General features: G+C 34.2%; 1 protein-coding gene across 1 annotated transcript in view; it reads left to right on the top strand.

Moving 5' to 3' along the window:
* The window catches only part of MCPH1 (microcephalin 1), a 126,241-nt gene that overhangs the window by 17,293 nt on the left and 86,697 nt on the right, over positions 1-22,251 (top strand). Inside the window, exons 9-11 of the mRNA XM_058835526.1 lie at positions 4,591-4,703; positions 18,982-19,019; positions 22,055-22,217. Coding sequence (XP_058691509.1) covers positions 4,591-4,703; positions 18,982-19,019; positions 22,055-22,217 — 314 coding nt within the window. The remainder of the gene's footprint in view (positions 1-4,590; positions 4,704-18,981; positions 19,020-22,054; positions 22,218-22,251) is intronic.

Here is a 22,251-nt window from a genome sequence, read left to right on the forward strand (position 1 = left end):
CCCAAACTATTCAACGATTCTATGTAATATATGAACCCACTGTATGTGGCTTTTTGCCATGTGTCAGTGTACTAGAAGATGTAAATTGTATAGTTCATAATGTCAAAGAAGAGTAGTTTTCATTATACAGTCATGGAAACAAATAGGGAAGCAGAAAAATCACGGGGCATTCCAAGCTGGAAAGAAGGGGCCCACAAAGATCACCAAAGTCCAGCTCCTGCACAGGACAGCCTCAAGAATCACACCATGTGCCCAAGAGAATTGTCCAAATGCTTTTTCAACTCTATCAAGCTTATTTACTATGTTTAAACTTAGTTATTACAGTTAATTTTTAGATTTAATTATAACTTTCAAATTCTAGCAACTGAATTATGATCACTGTTCTAGCATGTCACACTTTTATTTTCATGCTAGACAATGTGTTTAAACTAATAGATTTTAGAGGACAAAAAAAAGAATATGATTCTGCAAACATAAGTTATCCAGTGTTATACTTTTTATCCTTTTTTTTAGGAATGTCTGTAAATCTCAATTTGTGTTTGTAGTGATTTTGATAATATTTGTGTTATATCAGTGATGGCAGTTTTCCCATGTATGGTACATTCAGCTTCATGCATCTTTTGCATAGTCAAGTAGCACCTCAAGTTTGACAGCTTGAATGAGCTCATTTAAAAATGGAAGAAATCAATCATGTAAGAGAAGTTGTGTTTTCCCTAATAATGCACGTTTTGCGGAAGAAAATTAAAATCTTGTATTACACCTGATTCTCTATGATAGTATAATTGATTTTTATTAATTAAGAGTGGCGCATTTCCTTTTCTTAATTAAATGTAAGTTGCTCCTTGCCCCTATTAGTAAATAAATAGTAAATGGGTTTTCTTTTCCTGTATATTGTACATTATTTGAAAGCTGGCAAATCCAGTATATTTTTAAAAACTAATGAAGTCTCTTAATTCATCATATATATAGATATAGATATATGCTTAGGAGTAATCAAATAGCCGTATAAAATGTTATATCTGTAAATGTTTTAAATATCAAGTATTTTTCTTGCCCGTTTTTTTGTTGTGATTTTATGTCAGTGGCACCTTTACCCAGTATCTTTAATGATAAGAAGATTTGATAAGCTTTCTTTCCATAGACTACTTGGAACAATTCATTTTAAAGTAGAAGTGGAATATGCAGGCTAATCTGAACCCAAATTTTCAAGGCCTAATGCTTATGTGGTAGAAAGCTTCAGGTTCCTTTGTAGGGCACATTCAACACTTCCCAGTTGTTCTGCTGGAATAAACACTGCTACTTATTTTCATCTTACTCCAGGTCATGGACTCTTCATCTGAAAGCTACAACAATAAATAATAATGTGCAAGGAATGCAAGAGTATACTCTCTTGAGCTTTTATCATGCTAACATCATTTAGAAATTTGAACTCAGACTTAGCATTACTTTCAGTCTTAAAAATAAACTTAAGGCTTTTCCAAGTGAATATTATATATTTATGGTAATGTGGAAGGCAAATATTATCTTAATTTGCAAAACTAAGACCCATTGTACTGTAATCAGTGTAGTTCAGTGTTAAGATGGAAAATCTGGAATATCAGTATCTGTTGTTTGGTGCAATAAATCATTGTGTTTAATTTAGATTAATGAGTTTTACCTGAGGTTCTAGGTCCTATGGGGCTTAATGCTGCTAAAATACTGTTTATGTCTTTAAAAGCACACATGTGAAAAATTCCTTAGATTAGATGTGTCTTTTTGGTTTTTTTCAGCTTTGGAAGAAGATAATCTCTCTAAAACTATTTTATAATGTCCTCTATTGACCTTTTATTATGTCCTTTTAAAAAACAAATGAGGCATAAAGAAGAAAACTGTTTCTTCCTTGACTCCTTGTTTTATTTATCCTCACAAAAAGTTGAATTGTAACTAATAATTAAAACAAAAGAGGACAAGTGTTTCTGAGTAGAGGAACAGGTTGAGGATTATTTTGATGTAGTCAAATTTGCCAAAGCCTGGTGGCACTTGTCCTAGAGCACATACCAAGCTACATCAAATTTTTGCATCAACAGGCTCTCTCTGAGGATCTGGGGGGTACTCATACATTTTCAGAAGACTTGAAGAAATTATGTTCTGTATAATAAAAACTTGGTGTTTGCCCCCTGCTTCAGTAATATCTACAGTAATAATAACAACCCAAGGTATTAAATATTCTGTGCATGTGTACCTGAAGGATTACTAATGATGAGAAATTTGGACTTAATTCCTTCATAGTTGGGGTAAATACCTCTGTGGATAAGTACAAAATAGTAGATACAACATAGCTTAATTGAAGTGACACTTCATAGCAATATTTTTAAAGTAGAGAACTATACTATAGAAAAATATTTTATTAGATAGACATGGTTTATCTGATTGAGCAGGACTAGCTCATTTTGCCCTAATTGCTTTTCAATTCAATGGAAATATCAAATGGAATTTTATAGATAATATTCTGGTTCAGAACTTCTCATTGGTGTTAAAATTATCATGAATGAGTAGAAGCTTAAATTGCAAAGTAAAACCACTCTAGTTTGTGGCAGTTATTCAGAGGGCTCCGTTGTTGAGTTTGGTGCCAATCATTCAGCAGTGTTTTGGAAGAGCATGTAGGGGATCTAATGAACCACTGTGGCAGGAGTTACCTGCATATTGAACTTAGTTTAGGGAGACCTAACACTGGATGCAATTGCTTTAAAACGTTCGGTCAACTTAAAAGTCTTCTAGGAAAAGCTACTAAAGATGAAAACTCATTATTTTTGCCTGAGTGACTGCTTTAAAAAGAAGTAATCAGGAAAAAAACAGAAAATAGTGAAGCTTGAGAACTATAGGATGGAGAAGCTGTAAAGTACTTGAGAAGTGCTGATAGACAGGAATGTAATAGCAAAGAATAGCCCTTATTAATGTAGTGCCTAAGATCCGGGAGCTGATAAGCAGAGATAAGGGACATTATCCTCTCTTCCTGCTTTCCTGTAAATATGAAGAACCCAGAGGAATGAACCCTAATGGGAAAGAAGTCCAAGCAAACAGTTTTTATGACTTTAAGCCCAAGTGGGACAAGTGCTGTGGAGCATGAGAATTCAGCCAAGAGCAGTAAAAAGAGTATTATGCCACTTTTCACTGTTAGCCCCCAAGCCAAGCTGCCCCTCAAAAAAACCCCCAAAACCTGAAATAACCTAATGGAAATTACCAGAGACTACTGTGGGTAAAGTGGTGGAGTACATGATCTTACATTTTATGTAGTCATGTAATTAGGGTTTTTTTAAGATTCAAAATACATCTTTAATAGTTCTACGGTTTATGCAAAAAGAGGCAATTTTTTTCTTTATTGTGTGGCAAGATGTTTTCTCCTACTTGCCATCAGTCTTCCTCAGTGATTGAAAATTGTGGGCCTCCGTGCAATACTAAATAAAATTAACATAGCTATTAGTTACGTCTTTATTGCATGACACTATATACCTAAATATTGAATTTAAATCAACAATTGTACCTGAGAACCAGGTTTACATTTATTACACAAAAATTACTGCAATAAATTTTGACTAGTTTAAAGATTATAATTTTTAAATGAGTAATCATAATGGATTGTAATTTGATGATCTGTCACCTCAAGGATTAAGAGTTTAAGTAGCTGACAGAGGAAAAACAAATGATTCTTAGTTATATATGCATTCTAAATAGGGGGATAGTACCCTTCAGTATTTTCCAAAAAATAATCAAAGAAACATTGTTAACAGGAGCTAAATTTAGGCCACTTTAATCACTAATTAAACTTTCTTTAATTGATCTCATCCATTTCTTTGAAGTGAAAAATGAGTAAGTGCTCTAAAATAGACTATTGAGTGGCATTTGGGAAAAATTCTCTCCCTATATTTAGAGTAATTAAAGCTTAATTATTTAAAAGATCAAAATTTTTCATCTTAGGCAGGTAAGCTATTTTTTCAAATTATTTAGGAGTTTAGTTCTTAGGAAAGTCATCCTGACAGTTGAAGAATTAAGTAGTATTAATTCATAAAATACATACTGAAAAGTACTGCTTTTTGACAGAGTGCATTCTTATTGATGGTCTGAAAATGCCTTTATGTGCACAGAATCCTTGCCTGCTAACAGTTTGCTAGATTTGCATGCAAAGTGTTTGAAAACAGCTTTCAGACCTTCATATCATTTTAGATAACGTGTGTGCCAAAAGTGTTGATGTGAAGGTCTAGCCACTGAAGCTTCATACCCAAATACCTCTGCAGAAAAATTGCACATTTTATAATAATTAGAAAGCAATTTAGCATATTCTCTACTTGTAGTTAATACATGGTTTTCAAAATATAGGAAATGGAGAGTTTTACAACTGGGGTTTTTAATAAGAATAGATATTCAAAGATGAAGTCAGATGCTTGAGTGTCGTTCCTTTTTTCCCTAACTAAAATACAGTGAGAAAATAACTGGTACAAATTATTAAGAAGTGTCTTAAGGGTACATAGCGCTGTGCTATTATAAAATAATAGGTTGCAGTCCAGTTTCATAGGATTGAATTTTTCATTTTAAGTTTCTTAATTTGGTTTCTAGGTGGTGAAAATGAAGTGTCAGAGTGTCATGTTACTTGCAGCTCTTGCAAAATCTTTGATGAACAAAAGAATAAGCACACTGGGGACTTAAGAAAAGCTGGAAGACTCCAAAAGGTCAGTTTAACTGAACATTTGCTTTGTTAAGCTCTTCAGTGGAGGATCATTGAGTCCCTTTGTATATACAAAAATTAAAGTAAATTGTCTTTTGCAGTATCAATTTTAAAACTTTCCTGAATCTCACTTTTCTTGAAATATTATGTTCATGGTCTTGGTGTATACCAATAAAACTGAGCTCTCTGGTAACTTGTGCTGGCTGAGTTCATGCCAAGCTGACATCATAAAGGAGGTTGGCAAGCCGGCTCAAACTGAAAATAGCTGAAAAGCCACTGAAGGTACCTGAAAAGATGCCTGTCCCTTTTAGAGGAGTTCCTAAATGCAGCAGGTTTTTTTAATTTGTTTTATACTGGATCATTGCCAATGGATGTTTCTGCAGAATAAGGATTTATGCAAAATTTTCTTTTAGGTTCTGATAAATTTATTAATTTAGTATTTGAGCTCAATTTAGCTGTAAAAAGGGGAGAGAGGATTGAGTCAGCACTGAATCTTTTTTAAAGTGTTTTCCTTTGTAAAAGTCTTTTAAGTAAATATAAAACTGGTCAGGAAAATAAATATTAGTTCTTATAATCAATAAGTAGCAATTCACAATTGAAATGAGTGCTGTGTTCTTTTGAGATTGGAAAGTCCTAAAGCACTAAAGGATGCCTGCTGTTGTTAACTATATGAAGTAAGCTAGGTGTTTCATTCGTAGATACTGGTGGAGTTTAAAAGAGACTGATCACAGATTTTGAGACTTTTATGTAAAGGTTTTGTGCAGGTGCAGTTACTAAGTTGTTCAGCATTATAAACATCCTGAAGATTGGATATTAATCTTCATGGCCCAGTGATCTCTGGATTAAAATGATTATTTAACTTGTCTTCATCTTACTACATTTTACTTTTTTTAAATATTTATTCCCTTTATTTTCCTAAACATATTACATATAAAATTAATAACTAGAATGTGTAAATCACTCTAGAAGTATAGAAGCATATAAGACAGTGTACTCTTTAGGCTAAAGTATCTCTCCAGAATAGTTTCATTTCCTGGCACAGAAATCTGACTAAAGCTGCTGCATGTAAATCCATAACCACACTCAATGGCTCTTTCTAAGGCTATTTGGAGAAAGTGTTCTTGGAGATTTGTCAGGGTTGTTGGTACTGATTCCTTCTCCAGTAAAATTACTCAACAAGACCATTATACATAAATGGTAATTTTGACTAATTTCTCTTTTAATCCCAACATAATTATTGTATACTGAAGAGAAACAAAAAGAAATACGAAATTCTATTTTATTGCTCCCTTTTTTCAGATCTGGCCGTGCAGTCAGAGGTATCTTTAAAAGGTTCTACATGGTGTCTGCTTGTAAAGCATGCTCTGTGAAGTGTTTAACAGTAACAAGGCTAAGTAGGTGCTAGAGAAAATTCCTATTCAGTGTTTTGAGATTGCTTCTTTTATCCACCCATTTCAGCTTGGTGTTAATACCATTTCACTCAAATAGCTATAAAATAGCAGTGCATAATTTCATTCATGTCATTAATGCTTTTTAAAGCTTACTTTAAAGGTTTTCATTGTCAGCTTGACTGTGCAGATTGATATGGAGACAATTTTGCCTGAAAAGTAAAAAGGAGAAAATCTTCACAAAAAGGTGCTATGTGATTAACCAGATGCTATGTTTGGCAATGAGACTCCTGCACTGAAAAGTTTAAATTTTAAGAGAATATTATTTTAAACAAAATCAGACTATGTAAATTTTTGTAAATAATTATGTTGCAAAACCTCTCTTATACCAATCAAAACATGTTCTTGAAGCTTTATAAAAGCAACCAAACATTTTAGACCATTTTTATTTAATACTTTTTTTAGCAGTGGCTATGGCTTAACGTTTACATTGCCAATAGTTAGCAAAAAGTTGCAATGTTTAAGTTAGAAAATGTTAGTTAGTTTTCTTTTGCCTAAAGAAAAAACTGGGAGAGAAATGGCACAAATATTTTTAAAAATATAATTTGATTGGATTATAGTATTATGAAGAAATCATATTTATTTAAATCATAAAATAAATTCTATGGTAAAAATGCAACTGCCTAAGAAATCCTATTTCCTAGATGCTTTGATGTATGTATTTGCACAAATGTGACTGTGACTATTCAGACAGACCATATTGCTAGGAATCTGTTGTGTGATCTCTTAAATTCATTACTTTGCTTCCCAAAACAAGAGACAGCTATGTAAATTGAAGCTATCTTTTTTATAGAAAAAGGTTTTGAAATATAATGCCCCTTAAAAATATTTTAGATGCTTGCAGAATGTAATTCCCAGATAATTATTGTATTTTAGTTACAACTGTGCTACAGTAAACACTACAATTCTAACTCATTCAGTACAGTGAACGCATGTCAGTAGGCCTTTGGAGTTCATGATATGATGGTGAATATTAAAAAAGCCATGAACAAACATCTTTAGGAAACATGACTAGGTCTAAGTGTTAACATTATTTAATTCTGTTTCTTTCAATTTTTCATTTGTGGTTTCTTTAATAGAAATCAAATCATAGGTTCTGTATTTCTCTGCTGTGCTATTGATGCTTTTGTTTTCTTCAAAAACTCATGCAGGTTGAGTTTCTTGTGTTTTGTTTTAGATGAAGTCAAAACTAAGAATCACTTTGTTCAGATACTTGTATATCACAATTTTAGATTAAAGCACTAATAGTTTCTTTATCTATACTCTATATAAAGGCATGCTTAATGTACTGTTAATATAGAAGATGTCTAACCAAATATATGTAAAATTGTACTATCTGCTGCCTTCAGTGAGGCAGAGCACCTGGTTCAGGAATGGCATGGTGACGCCCCCAGGTCACTCGGTCCATTTGCACACAACACCAATGTGATGGATGGCAAAAATGGCGTTTATTGGTGAAGAGGTTGACACTTTATAACCGAGGTTCACAGTGTCACTCCCATCTGCTTTCATCACAGCTAGGTGCTATTGGCTAATTACGGGGGTCATTACCATACGCTATGGAGGAGGGGGGTGACTATCTTTCCATTACATCCCGATATCTTGCGAGCGCCGGGCCCTAGCTGCCCACAACTATCAACAAACAAAAGCGGGGAAGACAGAACAGTTTATAATGACAGCTGCATACATGTTTGGGGAAGATAAGTAAGATTTTCAAGAATCTTTAATGGCTTCAGAAAAAAATTATTTTTGGATTTAAAAAAACATCACCACCACCCCGAAACCAGGACTTTTGGTGTGTTCAAAGGCAGTGAATCCAGACAGATTTATAAAATTGACTCTTAGTTTTGAGACAGAGTTGGTAAAGATAAATGCTCTTGATTAATGCTTGTGAATGTCAGCAGGTGGCTTCCCTGGTCTAGAAATCTAAGTTGATGACACTGGGTTGCAGGGATAAAGTAAATCCTTCATGCATTATGATGTGTTTCTCAATTAGTCCATGAAATTGAATACATAGATCTTTGTTGTTTTGCATAGGGGGGACAAAGTGAAATAAGTAAAATTCATCTTAAAGCCAAAAATGTATTCAAACAAGTTATTTATAGTAGTGGTGAACTGTTGAGTTCTCATTTCATTGCTTATTGTCACAAAAAAGTTTACATTTATCACAGTGTCTGTTGCATGTCGCAAATTAAATACTTTGTACTTTAAAAAGATCAGAGGTACATTGTTATTAATCAGTTAACTGCCATTTTTATCCAAATAAAAATTTGTTTTATAGTTTTAGAAGGATATGAGAGGTGATGGATGTCTTTAAAAGCATCTAAGAGTCTCACAGCACTAGAAATGCAATTCGAATAAATTGTAAGGTTAAAAAAAGTTTAAAATACTGTTTTCTGAGCGAAAAGAAGAAACTCTCTAATCGTGTGAAAAAAACAGTTAAGCATCATGAGGGATGATTCAAAACACATTTTTACAAAGATGACAGTGTGGACTTAACTGAAATTCCTTCAGTTTTGTTTTAAACAGATTAATCTTGGCTTGTATTTCTTTAGCTCTTGGATTTTGGTGAAGGTACATGAATACTGATCTTAAGAGATTCTTTGAGAGGAGATTTTTACAAGCGATCTAAACTCATGCTGTGGAAGAAATAATGTGAAGCAAGGCATTGTTAGATCCTGTTATCACAATCCTTTTTAAAATTACTTTTTTCATGGCAAAACAAATTTTAATATCCTGAAAAATCTGTAACTATAAAACATGAAGCATCTTCCCAGACATTCAGGAAAGTAACTTTATGACTGTATTTTATATGTGCATTCATAGACTTTCCTAAATTGTATTAGTTTAGGGGACAACATCATTTTATGTTTTCCTTCCAGTTTTGATTTCAATAGGTGCATATTTGAAAAACTGATACTTGAAATGTTACTGACTTTGAGACACAAATGAATAGGACAGTGAATTAGACAAGGTGGAAGCATGCAAGCTCTGTTGCAGTTAACAAAGAAAAAATTGGAACTACCTATCCCATGGTTTGGGGAAAATGTTTGATGTAATGGGGGTGGTCAGAGGATAGCACTGTGAAGGATGTCTATGAGTCCACTGGTTTGGGACAGTTTTAAAAATACTTCTGTATGATTGATCCCATGACTACTTTCACTCAAACTTTGCAAGGCAGTTCTGGTTCCGGACTTTCACCAGCTAGTGAATTTGTCCCCCACAATTCTCCCACATCAAGTGGAGGGCTTCCAAGACAGAAGCCATACCTTTAGCTGTTTTACCTAACATTGCATGTTTTGGGCCATGTCCTAATGTCAACAGCTTTGTTATCACCCCTTTGGGGTGCTACCATTCCTGACAGGATTATCTCCTGTAGATGAACCTAATGGATTGACTTATGACCTTGGGTCCCTAGAACTCATTCTCTTTATGACAGGCTTCATATTAGCTATTTGGGACTACCTACTGAAGTGCTGTGGTGTACTTCTTAATTTTAAAAAAGTGTCTTTTAAAATCAGTACCTTTCTAGGGCAAAAGGCACATGCTCCTCTCAGCTCAAGCTGTTTCCTGTTATTCCAGGGACACTTCCAGCTGGTGTTCACACTCTTGTATGTGTGGCTGTTTGGAACACTGGAAATGTACTGTGAAAGTGAAACCTGAGGTGGTTGACTGTAGCTTGTCATCTTAGGAGGCATGATAGTAAAGATCCAGGAACTGCATTGTCCAAATTTTTTATATAAAATTGTCACTAAATTTCTCTTCACTCTCTTCTAAAAAAGGGCATAAAGGCTTAAGTAGGTAGAGAGTTTTGATTTTTTTTTTTTTTTTGTCTTCATAGAATTCAGGAAAAAAAAACCCCACTTCACAGTTTCTTTTTTTTTTCCCCAGAAGATTGGTAGGTTTGGTGACTTTTGGTAAGAGACTGTTTATGTGGCTTTACGTAAATTCAGTACGTATTTTTTATTACTACTTTTAGGCAAGTAGGAAATTGCTCAAGATCTATCTACAGTGAATGGTAGATAAGGATAAGCACCAAGAATAACATCCGGGAATCTCAAGTTATTTAAAATACATCTATGTCATCTCCATCCTTTTAAATAAAAGTCTGTGGCACTCTTGGATTTAATGGTGGAAGGAAGGCTTAGGTGCAAAAAGCAAATGCAGCTTTCTGGCTCAGAGCACAAGGAGAACAGTACAGAAACATCGTGCAAGAAGTCAGATCATAGAGTCCATGCTTGAAGCATGCCTCATTGCTGAACGTACGTATGTATGTTGTTCTTTTCCTGTTTTGAGGTGCACTGTGCTCACAACCATCATGCCAGAAAACCACATAATCCATTGGACTGCAGTTGCCTTGGCGGAGAATAACCGTAAAACTGAAACTTGTTTTCCCCCTTGGAATCAGCAACTATCAGGAGGAAAACTGCTGCTTAGATCCTATTTTTTTTTTTTTTTTTCTTAATGCAGCTTTTGGAAAAATGGACACCTTACATAAACCTGTTGGTATCTGGCATGACTCTACAGGCTGGAAATCCTTTTGTTAATTGGTCTCCTTTCTAAATTATCGTCTTGCAGGTCTTGAAAATAGTTGAAAATCAGTCTGAACAAAAGACTTCCTAAGCTCCTTTCCATCAGCATTTGACGCGTCTTCATTAAGATTCAATAATTTGACAAATATCTCCATCCTTTTCTTTATTGAAATTAAACATTTGATAGATTAATGGTGTGATCTTTGTAGAATTGAATTATTAGCTTACAAACATCTGTGTGGAACAGAAATAAAAATATGCAGTCAGTCAAATAGGAAAAAATCTTGCATCATGTGACAAATGCACTACAAAAACCTTTTGTGTTTCAAAGAGTTGTCTGCAAGTATGATTAATTCATAATCCTTAGGGATGCTAAAAAATGTCTGGGTGGGTTTTAAAAAAAATTATTATTATGCCCTTCCTAATATTGCTGTTGCACTTTAAAACATGAAGTAAATACTGTTCAATTGTTTATCATATAGTCTAGAAGGCTATAAAATTTTAAGTCATATTATTGATTACTACAAGTGGGTTAAAATCTTGTCATCAAAGTATTTACTTAAGTTTAAAGTCTTGTATCTTAACACAAAGTCAACATAAATCCTGGGTTGAGTCTTTTGGGTTGCAGACATCTTCATCTCAAATTCCACTAGTCTCCAGCAGTCTCCAGAAGACTTCAGCTATCCAAATTAACCTCACGCTGCTAACAATTGTGCAAACCCACCATGTAACAGTTGGGGTCATGCAAAATTGTTCTTTCCCTCTTAAAATGGTTCTATACCTACAGCCTGCACAATGGAAATGTGTCTCTGTGCCTCAGTTCTGCCCAGTGACCCATTGTGAGTAAAGTTAATGAGCCACTGATGGCTCCAGTGAAGTAGCTGAGGCAAACATTAATTTCTAATGAACCTTTCATGAAGGGTTGAAACCAACATGACCAAAAATTGAATGTTGATGAGGTCTTAAATATCAAGCAATTAATTTCACTGAAGCTACTCTACTGTTGCCCATTACCCTTGTGGCTTCTTTTTTTTAATCTCAAAGAAAGGCCATAGGGTAACTCACCTGAAACTTCGTGAAGTGCTTTCAGTTGGTCATAAGTCAGCTGTCTGGAAGTATTCTTCACTTCACTGTATCATTATGAAAGCATAATCAATTTTTTTGTTTGAACAGATGAAACATATTCATTTATATCATACTTTATTTTTTGTTGGAATTACTTGTAGAAGAGTACAAATTAGTTCTCTTAATCTTGGTGAGGCTGGGGTTAGGAGGAAGTTCATATAGCATAAAATTTCAGAAAAAAAAAGTTAACTGTACATGACTTTTTCACAGATCATTTGGGAAGGTGAGTATATGTTGGACATTATTTGGCACTAATGACAGAATTAATTGGTACCTTAGTGTTGTCTTTAAAATGTTTCTGCTTGCCTCTACGGGTTTTCTCTGTAACATAGTGTTACCCCATGATAGCCCCGGTTCTTCTTTTTTCTGCCTTGTGACTTTTTGGGGGTGAACAAGTACCCTTCCTTCACCTAAGCTTTCATCTTAGAATCTAATCATGTTAGAATCTAAACTATAAAGTAGCCTTCTCCTCCCCTTAGCATTCCACATCTTGAGGTTCTTTTCTGTCTCACTGGTAACCCTGATGTCTCTTTCTGTTACTAGAAAAAGGTTCTTCACCCAGAGGATGGTCAGGTGCTGGAACAGGCTCCCCAGGGCACTGGTCACAGCCTGACCAAGCCTGACAGAGTTCAAGAAGTGTTCAAACACTCAGGCACACAGTGTGTGTGACTCTTAGGGTCAAGTGTGACTCTTAGGGTATCCTGTGCAGGGCCAGGAGTTGGACTTTGATGATCCTTGTGGGTGCATTACAACTAAGGATATTCTATGGTTTTGTGATTTCCTCACAAAAAGGTTTCTCATAATTAGGTAAAGACATGAAATTTTCCTAATTTCCTTAACTGTAAGATACAGTTAAGAACTGGACTTCTGCTTTTCCTGAGTGACGCTGACCAGGGAGTCAATCCCTAATTGTACCTGTTGGAAAGCCTCGGGCTTCCCATTGTAATGAGAATCGCTACTGCCTGTGCTTGTAGGAATTATAATAATAATGTCATGCTGATTGACGGGGAAGTTTTTTGCTTTCAGTCAAATGATTGGGAAAGAGCACTTCCTCTCCCCTTAATTTTTGTCTATCCTAATAAAAAAAAAAAAATCCCTCTCATTTTGCTAATGATAGGTAAACCTGTCCTTCAGAGTTGCAGAATGCTGGGAAATCTATCTCTTGCTACAGTTTTGCATCCCTATGGTTGGAATTTTTTATTTTTCTTAAATATAGTTGTTAGCTATGATTGGTTGCATGTGGAAAACTGAAAATGTCAGAAAGTTGTGAACTCTGACACTGCTAGCCTGAAAAGTCCGAAGCTATTCTGTCTCTTTTATCTTGCAACAGAAGTTCTAGGGGTTCCTATGTCTTCAATTACAGGATTTCTCATTATTTTCTTGTATTTGGCAGTGAAGGAAAAATTATGCACAGGCACCTGACACATAATCTAATTTTTCTGTCTTCTAACAGACTAGTTTATTTTTTCATCTTCCCACATGGCAGTACTGGATTTGGTTAGGATAGGCTCATTTTTTCACATCTTTCTAGGACCAAAGCAGAGGTATATGTTTGGTGAGGAAATTACAGTTGAAATTCACTTTTGTAGCCAGAGGAAACTTGAAAAATATCAGTATCAAAGGACTGATAAGAGAAAGGCCAGCCAGAAAGTAAATTACAGCTTTGAATAATTGCTGTTTAAAAATACTGAATAGTAATTCATTCATTAAAATGACCAATAATTTTCAGCTATGAGCCACAATTACTTGAAAAAATTAATGTAATACGACTTACAAATTATTTCTAAAAACAGCCGTAAAGTTTTGGGTCCTCATTGCAGTCTTCTTGTCTTGATTTGAAAAGATGGGTGTTTGCTAAGGAAGGCAGGAGCCTCTCTTGAAATGGAAAATGTAAGCCTCCTCATTCTGAGTTATTGTAATTTTGAAATTAGGAGCTTTCAGGCAAAGATATGGGAGTTTGTTACTCCCATATCTTTGAGAATAACAGTTTGTTACTAGTATGTAACAACTTAATAGGAAAATTAAAATAAAATTCAGTAGTAGAAAAAATACTGACAGAATCAGAATACAACTTGACACCCTCTCGGTCAAGGTGTTGGTAACAGCTTGATTAAGTGGTGGCCACAGTTTTCTTGGAGTGGCAGACGTGGTTTTGTTGAAGCAGTGATTTTGTGGAAAGGTGTCGTTTTCTTTTGAAGGTTGTGGTGGTATAGAACAGTCTGGGGTTTTTTGGGAATCTAGTGGAAGAAGTCTGACTGTGGTGTTCTAAGTCTCAAATTATATCCAGGTTGGAATGCTTGGCTCCTCCCCCTGGGTGGAGCATCTCCCAGTGGGGTGATGTAATTTTATCAGTCATGCAGTGAGACTCAGTGCCCCATTAACAGAAGAGATCCCCCTGGAGGGAGGATGGGTCCTGGAACAGATAAAGAACACTGCCACACCTGGTTTTAACGGATGGTCCTGGTTACATCTTGCATTGCAACCTAAGATGCTTCTTAAATACAAGCAGAGTGAAATTAACCTGATTAATATTCCTATGCTATCTAGGTAATAATCTATAAGACTGAAGATTATTACTTCTGAAATGCAGTTGTAAAGATCAAAATTGAGTATAAGGGTACTAAACCAATTACAAAAGCATATAATGGACATACAATAGCCAGAGAAGAAAGGGATTTGAAGATTATAAAACAGATAGTATAATATACTCTCCCTTAAACTTTCTTTGCTCATACATGCACTGTTTTTTTCCTACCTGCCTCCCACCCTCCAAAAGTTCTTTATCCCTTGTATATTGGCCAAACCACCTAGGGTATCTTGTTGAGTCCTGAAGCTGAAGATCTTTTTTCACTCCACTAAAACTTGTATCTGAGTTTGAGACTACTCTAAGGCTTATTTCTTTTGGAACTTCAGTCAGCTCTAAGGCACAAGAGGACCACTGTGACTAAGTAATACACAATTTAAAAGTACATTACTTGAAATAATTTCTTGAAAAATATTTGAGACCTGGGTTCTTGATACAAAGACAAAATAAGATCTAATATAGATAGGCTGGAATTTAATCAATGACAAATTTAAACCTATTCCTATAAAATTAATTATTTGCATGAATACACTTTATTCGTGAGAACTAATCTGGAAAAACATTTTATGATCTCATTTTCATTCATTTGTCACTTACAAAAATGAACTCATGACATGCTTAACGAAGCAAAGTTTGAGTTCGCCTTCTTGAAAAGCAGCTTGTACAAAACAGGGCTTTTTTCTTCCAGTTTTTTTCTTCTTCATCTCCAAGAAACACCAGCTCAAATTTAGACGAGAGAAAGAATACATCTTGAGGTTGGATACCTCTTTTGTGGTGTAGATCAGTTAACATATAGGAGGTATCACTTTTACACGCTGGGGAGATTTACAAATACTGTTTCCTTCTAGCTACTGAAATGAATTCTATATTTCAGATGACTTTGAAAAACCTTGTTGTTGGCAGACACTAAAGAAATACTTAATGCAGCTATGCTTCTAAGAAATATATAATGGAAAGCTGAAGCGGTCATTTATAATGAAGTCTGTATTGCAGACCTCAAAAATAATTCAGAAAGAAGTGTGTGCTCTGATTCAGAGTATGGGTATACAACTTTTCAGGACTGAGAGATTAATGGTAAATAAAAGGGACAGTTAACTTAATACCACCTTTTCCAGTGTTTTATTAATAATAATCCTGCTAAAAACATGCATTAGAACTCATAATGATGCTCACCAGATGTCTTTTTGCTGGTCAGAAAAGAAAATGCTAACTTTTTTTTTTTCAATAAAAGTAACATGTAAAATAAAACAGACACAAAAAAGCACAGAAGAAAAATTGCATAGTAGGGGGTGGGGGAGAAAGTAATTAACTTGAAAAATGTAGAACTGAAAATTAGAACATAGTTTGGCTAAGTTTTCCACTTGGTAACTAATTAAAGAGAGCTGCTTGTCTTACTGAAGCAATAAAACAAAATATTGTCTGCTTAGCAAATGACCTTTAACTTGCAAAAATATGCAGTTCTGAATGCAAATGAAATAATAGCTTGGAAGAAATTAAATTTATTTCCCATTTTTACATTTTGTGTGTACCCTTCTGCATTCTTGAGTCTTTGAACCATTTCTAAGTACACTGACAAGACATTTGTTCAGAATACTCACTGCATCATGTACATGATCTGTTGTAGCATAAAAGCTACAATTCAAAAGCTGACCTTGCAGGGTAAGGTCAGGACTGGCTGTAGATTTCCTGATTTGTGTGGATCCAGTATTTTTACTTACCTGTAGGCAAGGTATTAAGGAACTGCTAAAATTTCTGCTCTGAAGCTGAAGAAGCAGCTGCAGGATCTCAAGCTGCACTGGCCTTGGTTTATAGTATTGCTTCTTTTTAACTCAAGTTTGGCAAAAATAGTAGTGTGATTAGTAATACTTTAATAACGTTTATAAAAAAATTGCAAGAAAGGATGTTTTTCTGAACTGACCCATCAGGATCTACTTTAGAGCTAATACTACTCTCAAGAACCTAGTGTAATTGTTCTGTGTGGATTTAACTCCAGACTTTTAGCCAAGGAGCTTGAGTGTGATGGCAATGAGGCCTGGCTTCAGGTAGTCTAGGAGAGTATCATGACTATGCTGAAACATACACATTTGGTATAGATGAGTTTTTCCACCCAGAAAGACTAGACAGAGCAAACCAAAACCTTGTTTTTAAGCCCTATCTTTTGCCTTCCTAGGCTGCTCCATCCCAGAATCCTTTAATGCTCATGAATTTATGGAGATCCTGCAATGTGTATTAAGACAGTATGAGGCATATACTCATAATAATGTGGCTTCACATCTGATTTTAATCATCTGACCTAACCTGTGCAGTAATGTGCAGTCCTTTTGCCACAAGAACCCTTACTCAGTGTGTTACTAGAAGTCTTTGAGTACTTATTCTCAAATTTTGAATGTATGTAAGTTGATAGTAATATATTCATGTTATGATAGATATATTTGATGTATATTGTTGCATGTCATTATTTTTGCTCAAATCTTTTACATGCAAAACTCCAGTGTAGAATTTAGTTGGAACTTCCAAGAGCAATTAAATGTGACTTCTTGTTTGGAGTTGGAAGTAATGCAGTAGAAATTCTTTTGGCTAAGAATAGAAGTAAATTTGATCAAGATAAGTGTATATTCTTTTCAGCTGTCATGCTAGCAGTAGAGTAAGACATCATCAGTAAGTATTGCTGGCAACAAAATTTCCAACAATACTGCATCGAATTTCTTTCAAATATTTCAATGCAAAAGTTTTATCCTTTTTTCTTTTGAAGTTTTGTTCTGTTTTATTGTTATTTGGGTTTATATTTTCACAGTGTCTACATAGTCAGTTTGAAGTATTGTAGAGCTTACATAGTGTGTTCTGAGTGCATGTTTATCATGAATTTTAAAAATTATTAAATATGCTGCATTATGTTACTTAAGATTTAAATAGTATCTGGATTTTGTGTTTTTTAAATGTACACAACCACAGAATGAAATTACCATATATATGTTGAAATGACTACTACTTGTGTTATCTTTAATTTGTCAATGGTATCTAAATTGTGTTCTATTTATGCAAAGAGTGTTCATATAATGAACAGTCATGGTGCACATTATTAGTCTACATTCTATTAGTCTAATAATCTACACAGGTAATTCCAACTCTTTCCTTAAATATGAAAAATTACTTGGATAGAGAACTGTTCTGTACTGATAACAGAGGTCAGAAGGAATTGCATCAGATTTCTCTCTTCTGTTCTTTGATTCATTACTGGGTAAAACAAGTTGCCCTGGAATATTTTTTTTTGCCTGTGCTCCCAGTTCAAAATATTTTTGTACTCTTAACTCAGTGCATTACTCAAAAGAAACTGAATTTTAATAGAGACTTTGGGAACTTGCCACTTGTGGTTGTGGTAATATGATTGGTGGCAGAAGTGGAAGTTAGTATTTCATATGGAGCAGTAGCTATATGGAGAAATAATAATAATATTTATAATTAATAAATAAATATAAAAATTAATTAAATAAATAAATATTATATATAATAAAATAATAATAATAATTTAAATTCATATACTGGTTTTGAAAATTAGAAGTAGTTTTTTTGAAATCATTGTATAAAATTCAGTCAGTCTGCTTTTTCTACAGAATTAAAATGTTTGTGTATATATATATTTGTGTGTGTTTATGTAGCTACAAGTAATTCTTAGCTAAGATGATCAAAATCTCTTCTTATGTATGTTTTTTGACACAGACCATGTTCTATGTAGTTATATATTTCTCTGATACTGCTAAAATTCATGTTCTCTCCTACCTTTGTGCATACTGGAGGCTTTCATGGTCAATGGTGATGAACTTCCTCCTCTTCTGACCTCTGTAATAATAATTCTTCCCAAGCTTATTTGAAGTCCATATGGGACAAACATTCTTGCTTCTCACGTAAGCTATGGGGAGTATTGCAGAAGGGAGGGGTGCTTTTTAAGGTGTCTCAGAATAGCTGATTTGAGTCTTGCTGTGTTCTTTGAGTATACCCTGTGTGTGATATTACTTGCACAACTTTTATTCAGTAGAAAATACTGAAGAATGAAAGAATGTTTATTTAACCTTGACATAAAATACTGAAAATGTGCCAAGAACCCCCAAAAATACACTATCAAAATAAAAACAAAATAATTAAAATTATATTTCTTGTTTCTGATGTGTCCCAGCCAGTTTCTACCTTTCTTTTGGAAGAAACTGGAATTTTAAATTATAGGTTTTCTTTGTTGTGGGTAAGCTGCCTTTTCCTTTCCATCTGATGAAAAGTCAGTAGACCAGTACTGTTTTTATTTCTGTGGCATCTCAGGCTGTAAATCCTTTGCATTTTGTTTTTTCTTAAAATAGCTACATTCCTGTCTTCTATATCATTTACTGTGACATAAAACATGATTAAAGGGTTTTCCTTCCTTCCATGTCATCAAAGTTTAGTCTTTCTAGTATATGTGTTAATTAGTACAGCTTCTTCCCCAGCTGATACTATGGTTGTGAAGTAGTTTGCACTTTTTAACATAACATTTTCTAATTTAAGGGGTTTTTTTCAAATTTTTTTTCCCAGATTTTTGATGTTTTCTTGTTTCTTTCATGTCTCTAGCCAACAAGGACACTGGTTATGACAAGTATGTCTTCTGAGTAAGTATTAACCATTTTGACTATTTAGTCAGTCCACCATTTAAATTTGAATGTTGATATTTTTTTATGCCTACAGAAAGTAAAATTTAACTTTGGGTTCTGCACTTTATTTCATTTTGTATTCTAGCTATAAACTTGTTCATACATGTATATGTAGTTGTTACTTGCACTGTATATGTATGTTTTTATTGCTGTGGTGGAGACTGAAGTAGATCCATAGGTGACTTCAACAGGGCTTCAGAGCAATAAAAGTAAAATCTAAAGCAAGTTTTGAATTTTTCTGAAGGAAATGTAAACAGTAGTTGTAGGTAGTAAATGGTTCAGCCCAGCACAGCCTTTTCGCCATACATTTTAATTATTTCTATTTAAAAAGTCATAATCTGATACATCAATTTAAAATGTTTTATTTCATATGAATAGTTGCAGAATAAATATCAGTTGTAGGCTTTTTAGTGACTTAGTTTCAAAACATTAGAAGCAGCTGCCACTGCATATTTTGGGGGAGAGTTAATAATTTTCTGGCATGCTCTTATCATTCTCTTAAAAGTCTTAAAGCATAAGGAACATCCAACAAAAACACGATTCCATATTTTATACTACACTTGCTTACAGTTTTCGAATTCTTTTTCAAAAGTCCAGATATTTATACTACCCAAAAATCTGTTTCAGGTTAGATGTAGCTAAATGTTGACAGTTACATGGCAATATATACTCAGAAACAGCACTTAGTGGCTATGCTTTCAGAAGTTTTTGTAAAAGGTTTTCAATAGCTGTTAACAAGTGTACTTACATATGTCAGAAACATTAAATAGAATTAATATTGTTCTTCTATTTGATGTGACTGGATGCTAGTAACACCAGAACTATAAAAGTCATGCACAATGCAGAATCACTGTGGAGGAGGTAAAGATCATCAATACAGTGCAGATAGAAGGGGAAAACAGAGGCTGTGGTCTGCCTGAAACAGGAGAACAAATACTGGCTGAGCTGGGGATTTATTTTTTTTTTTAAAGAGGTCATTAATATATTGTTTCTTTCATGTTCTTATATATTGACTTCCCCACTACCCAATTACTGTTTCATTAAATTAAATTGTCTGGGGATAACGATTGCTTTTCTTCAGAACCTTACCATCAAGACTGCTTTTGGCTGACTGCAATTGTAGGCATTCATCTGCATGTAAATGGGTGAAGGGAAAAGGACTGCTTCTTAAACAACTAAAGAATGGAAAATATTCCTCCAAAACACAACCCAGTGGTCAAAATCCAATTCTACTACCCAGTAGCTATAGCCTCAAAAGTGGTTCAGTAGACTTTACATTTTAAGGTGCATGAATTCAATGGTTTCATGGCACCGGGTTTTGCCATGATATTAGATGCTTCTCACTGATTCACAGCCACACAGCTAATTTTCTGATTTAAAAATTCAGTGAAATTTTGCTGTAAATTTTCATCCACCAATTTTTGCAGCTATCTCAAGTATAAACTGCTAAGTTTCCTCTGCAGTTTGTAAGATGTCTTCGATTCAAGGCTTGTACAACAGAATTTTTTCTTCTTCTTGTAAGGAATTTTGTATAGACACAGGAAGAACTTAGAAAAGGTTCACGTAAAGCATGGATCATATGCAGTCTGGGCAAGGCCAGTCTGTATGGGTTGCAATGTTGCAAAAACATTCACTTGTAGGCTACATCAAGCTAAAGCTCATAAAATGAAAAGGGAATACTAAGAATTCTAGTAACAACCAAAGCTATATAGCCAAGGCCAGAATTCATACTGGAGAGAGGGTTAGTCAGAGGATTTTTTTTAAGTATCTCAACATACAATATCACTTTTTGATTTTATTATGAGATTAATTTGCTGCACTGCTTTCACTATTTATTTTTTTTGTTATAAACTTCTTGAAAAATAGATTGCTCCAATTTTTGTAAGAATTTTTTTTGCAGTTTCATCTGGATTCTGCTAAGTAGTGTTTGTTTTAATTACTGTGGTATTTTGGGATTTTTAACAGACTTCCTTTCTGTGGAGTTAAATGTAGTGAGAACAAAGCAACCCCAGAGGCTTCTGGAGATGCTCTGAATGCACTTGCATTGTGTGTGTGATTAACTCACAAGTTCTGCCTTAAAGGATCACCACTGTGATAGGTGTGCCTTTGTTCAAGATTGTGCCTTGTGTTGCATGGACATTTCCAAGTTAGTGTGGAGAGCAGAGAGGCCACCAGAATTTTGCTTTCATTTACAGATATTTAAGGATCATTTATAATTGTAAAGTAATCATTAATAAAAGTAGTAAATTATTATCATGCAACAACTTTTCTCTAGTGATACCAGGATCTTACTTTTTTCATAATTATATATTTATTTGCTCCTGTGTAACTTTGTAGAGAGCTCAAATTAGAAATTCAAAATTAGAATTCCAGTTATGGATGGCCATTCTGGACTTTAGATCTAATTTTATATATTTCATTATAATTGTATTTAAAGATAAGTGAATTTTTAATTGAAACATTGGCATAGATGTGTAGGTAGAAAGCCAGATAGAACTTTATGACTTCTCTCTAGATTTAGATACAGCATTATTCAGATGCTGAAAATCTGGTGTTTCCTAATGAAAAACTGTTAAATGTGCTGTGTCTAAATATTTACGTTTCTTGGTAATAACTTTTATAGTACTACAAAAGAAACCAAGATTTAGGCTCTGTTGTGTTGGGCATTGTACACAAGCAACTTAATAGATAATTGTGCTCTCAAAAGCTTTTATTTAAAAAGACAAGATAGATGTGAGGGGCTAAAGGGCTTTGATGTGCAAGTAGATGTGATTTTGTGATAATGTAAAAGGGTCTGTTAGGACTCTGAAGAGGCTAATGAATTTAGGGCTAGCAAGTGGGTAGGAGGCTTAGTGAGAAAAGGATAAAAAATGTTTAGTGGGGAAAGAAATGAGGTGAATTTGATTTAATTTGTTTTGTGTGTATATGCTTTTATAATTCTGCCTTCCTCTATTCAATATTGCATGGGATTTTTTACCTTTTCTTCTTTTTAGGAAGCAAGATACAGTAATTCAGATTGTGAATAAACTTGGAGACTTTTTGTTCTCAAATGAAGTATGTGAAACAACAAGTCATGTAATTGCTGGGAGTCCTCGTCGTACCTTGAATGTTATGCTGGGAATTGCTCGTGGCTGTTGGATTGTTTCTTATGAATGGGTAAGAAATGCTTTTTAACTTTACTAAACAATAA

Source organism: Poecile atricapillus, chromosome 3, assembly GCF_030490865.1.
Source record: "Poecile atricapillus isolate bPoeAtr1 chromosome 3, bPoeAtr1.hap1, whole genome shotgun sequence".
NCBI classification, from domain to species: domain Eukaryota; kingdom Metazoa; phylum Chordata; class Aves; order Passeriformes; family Paridae; genus Poecile; species Poecile atricapillus.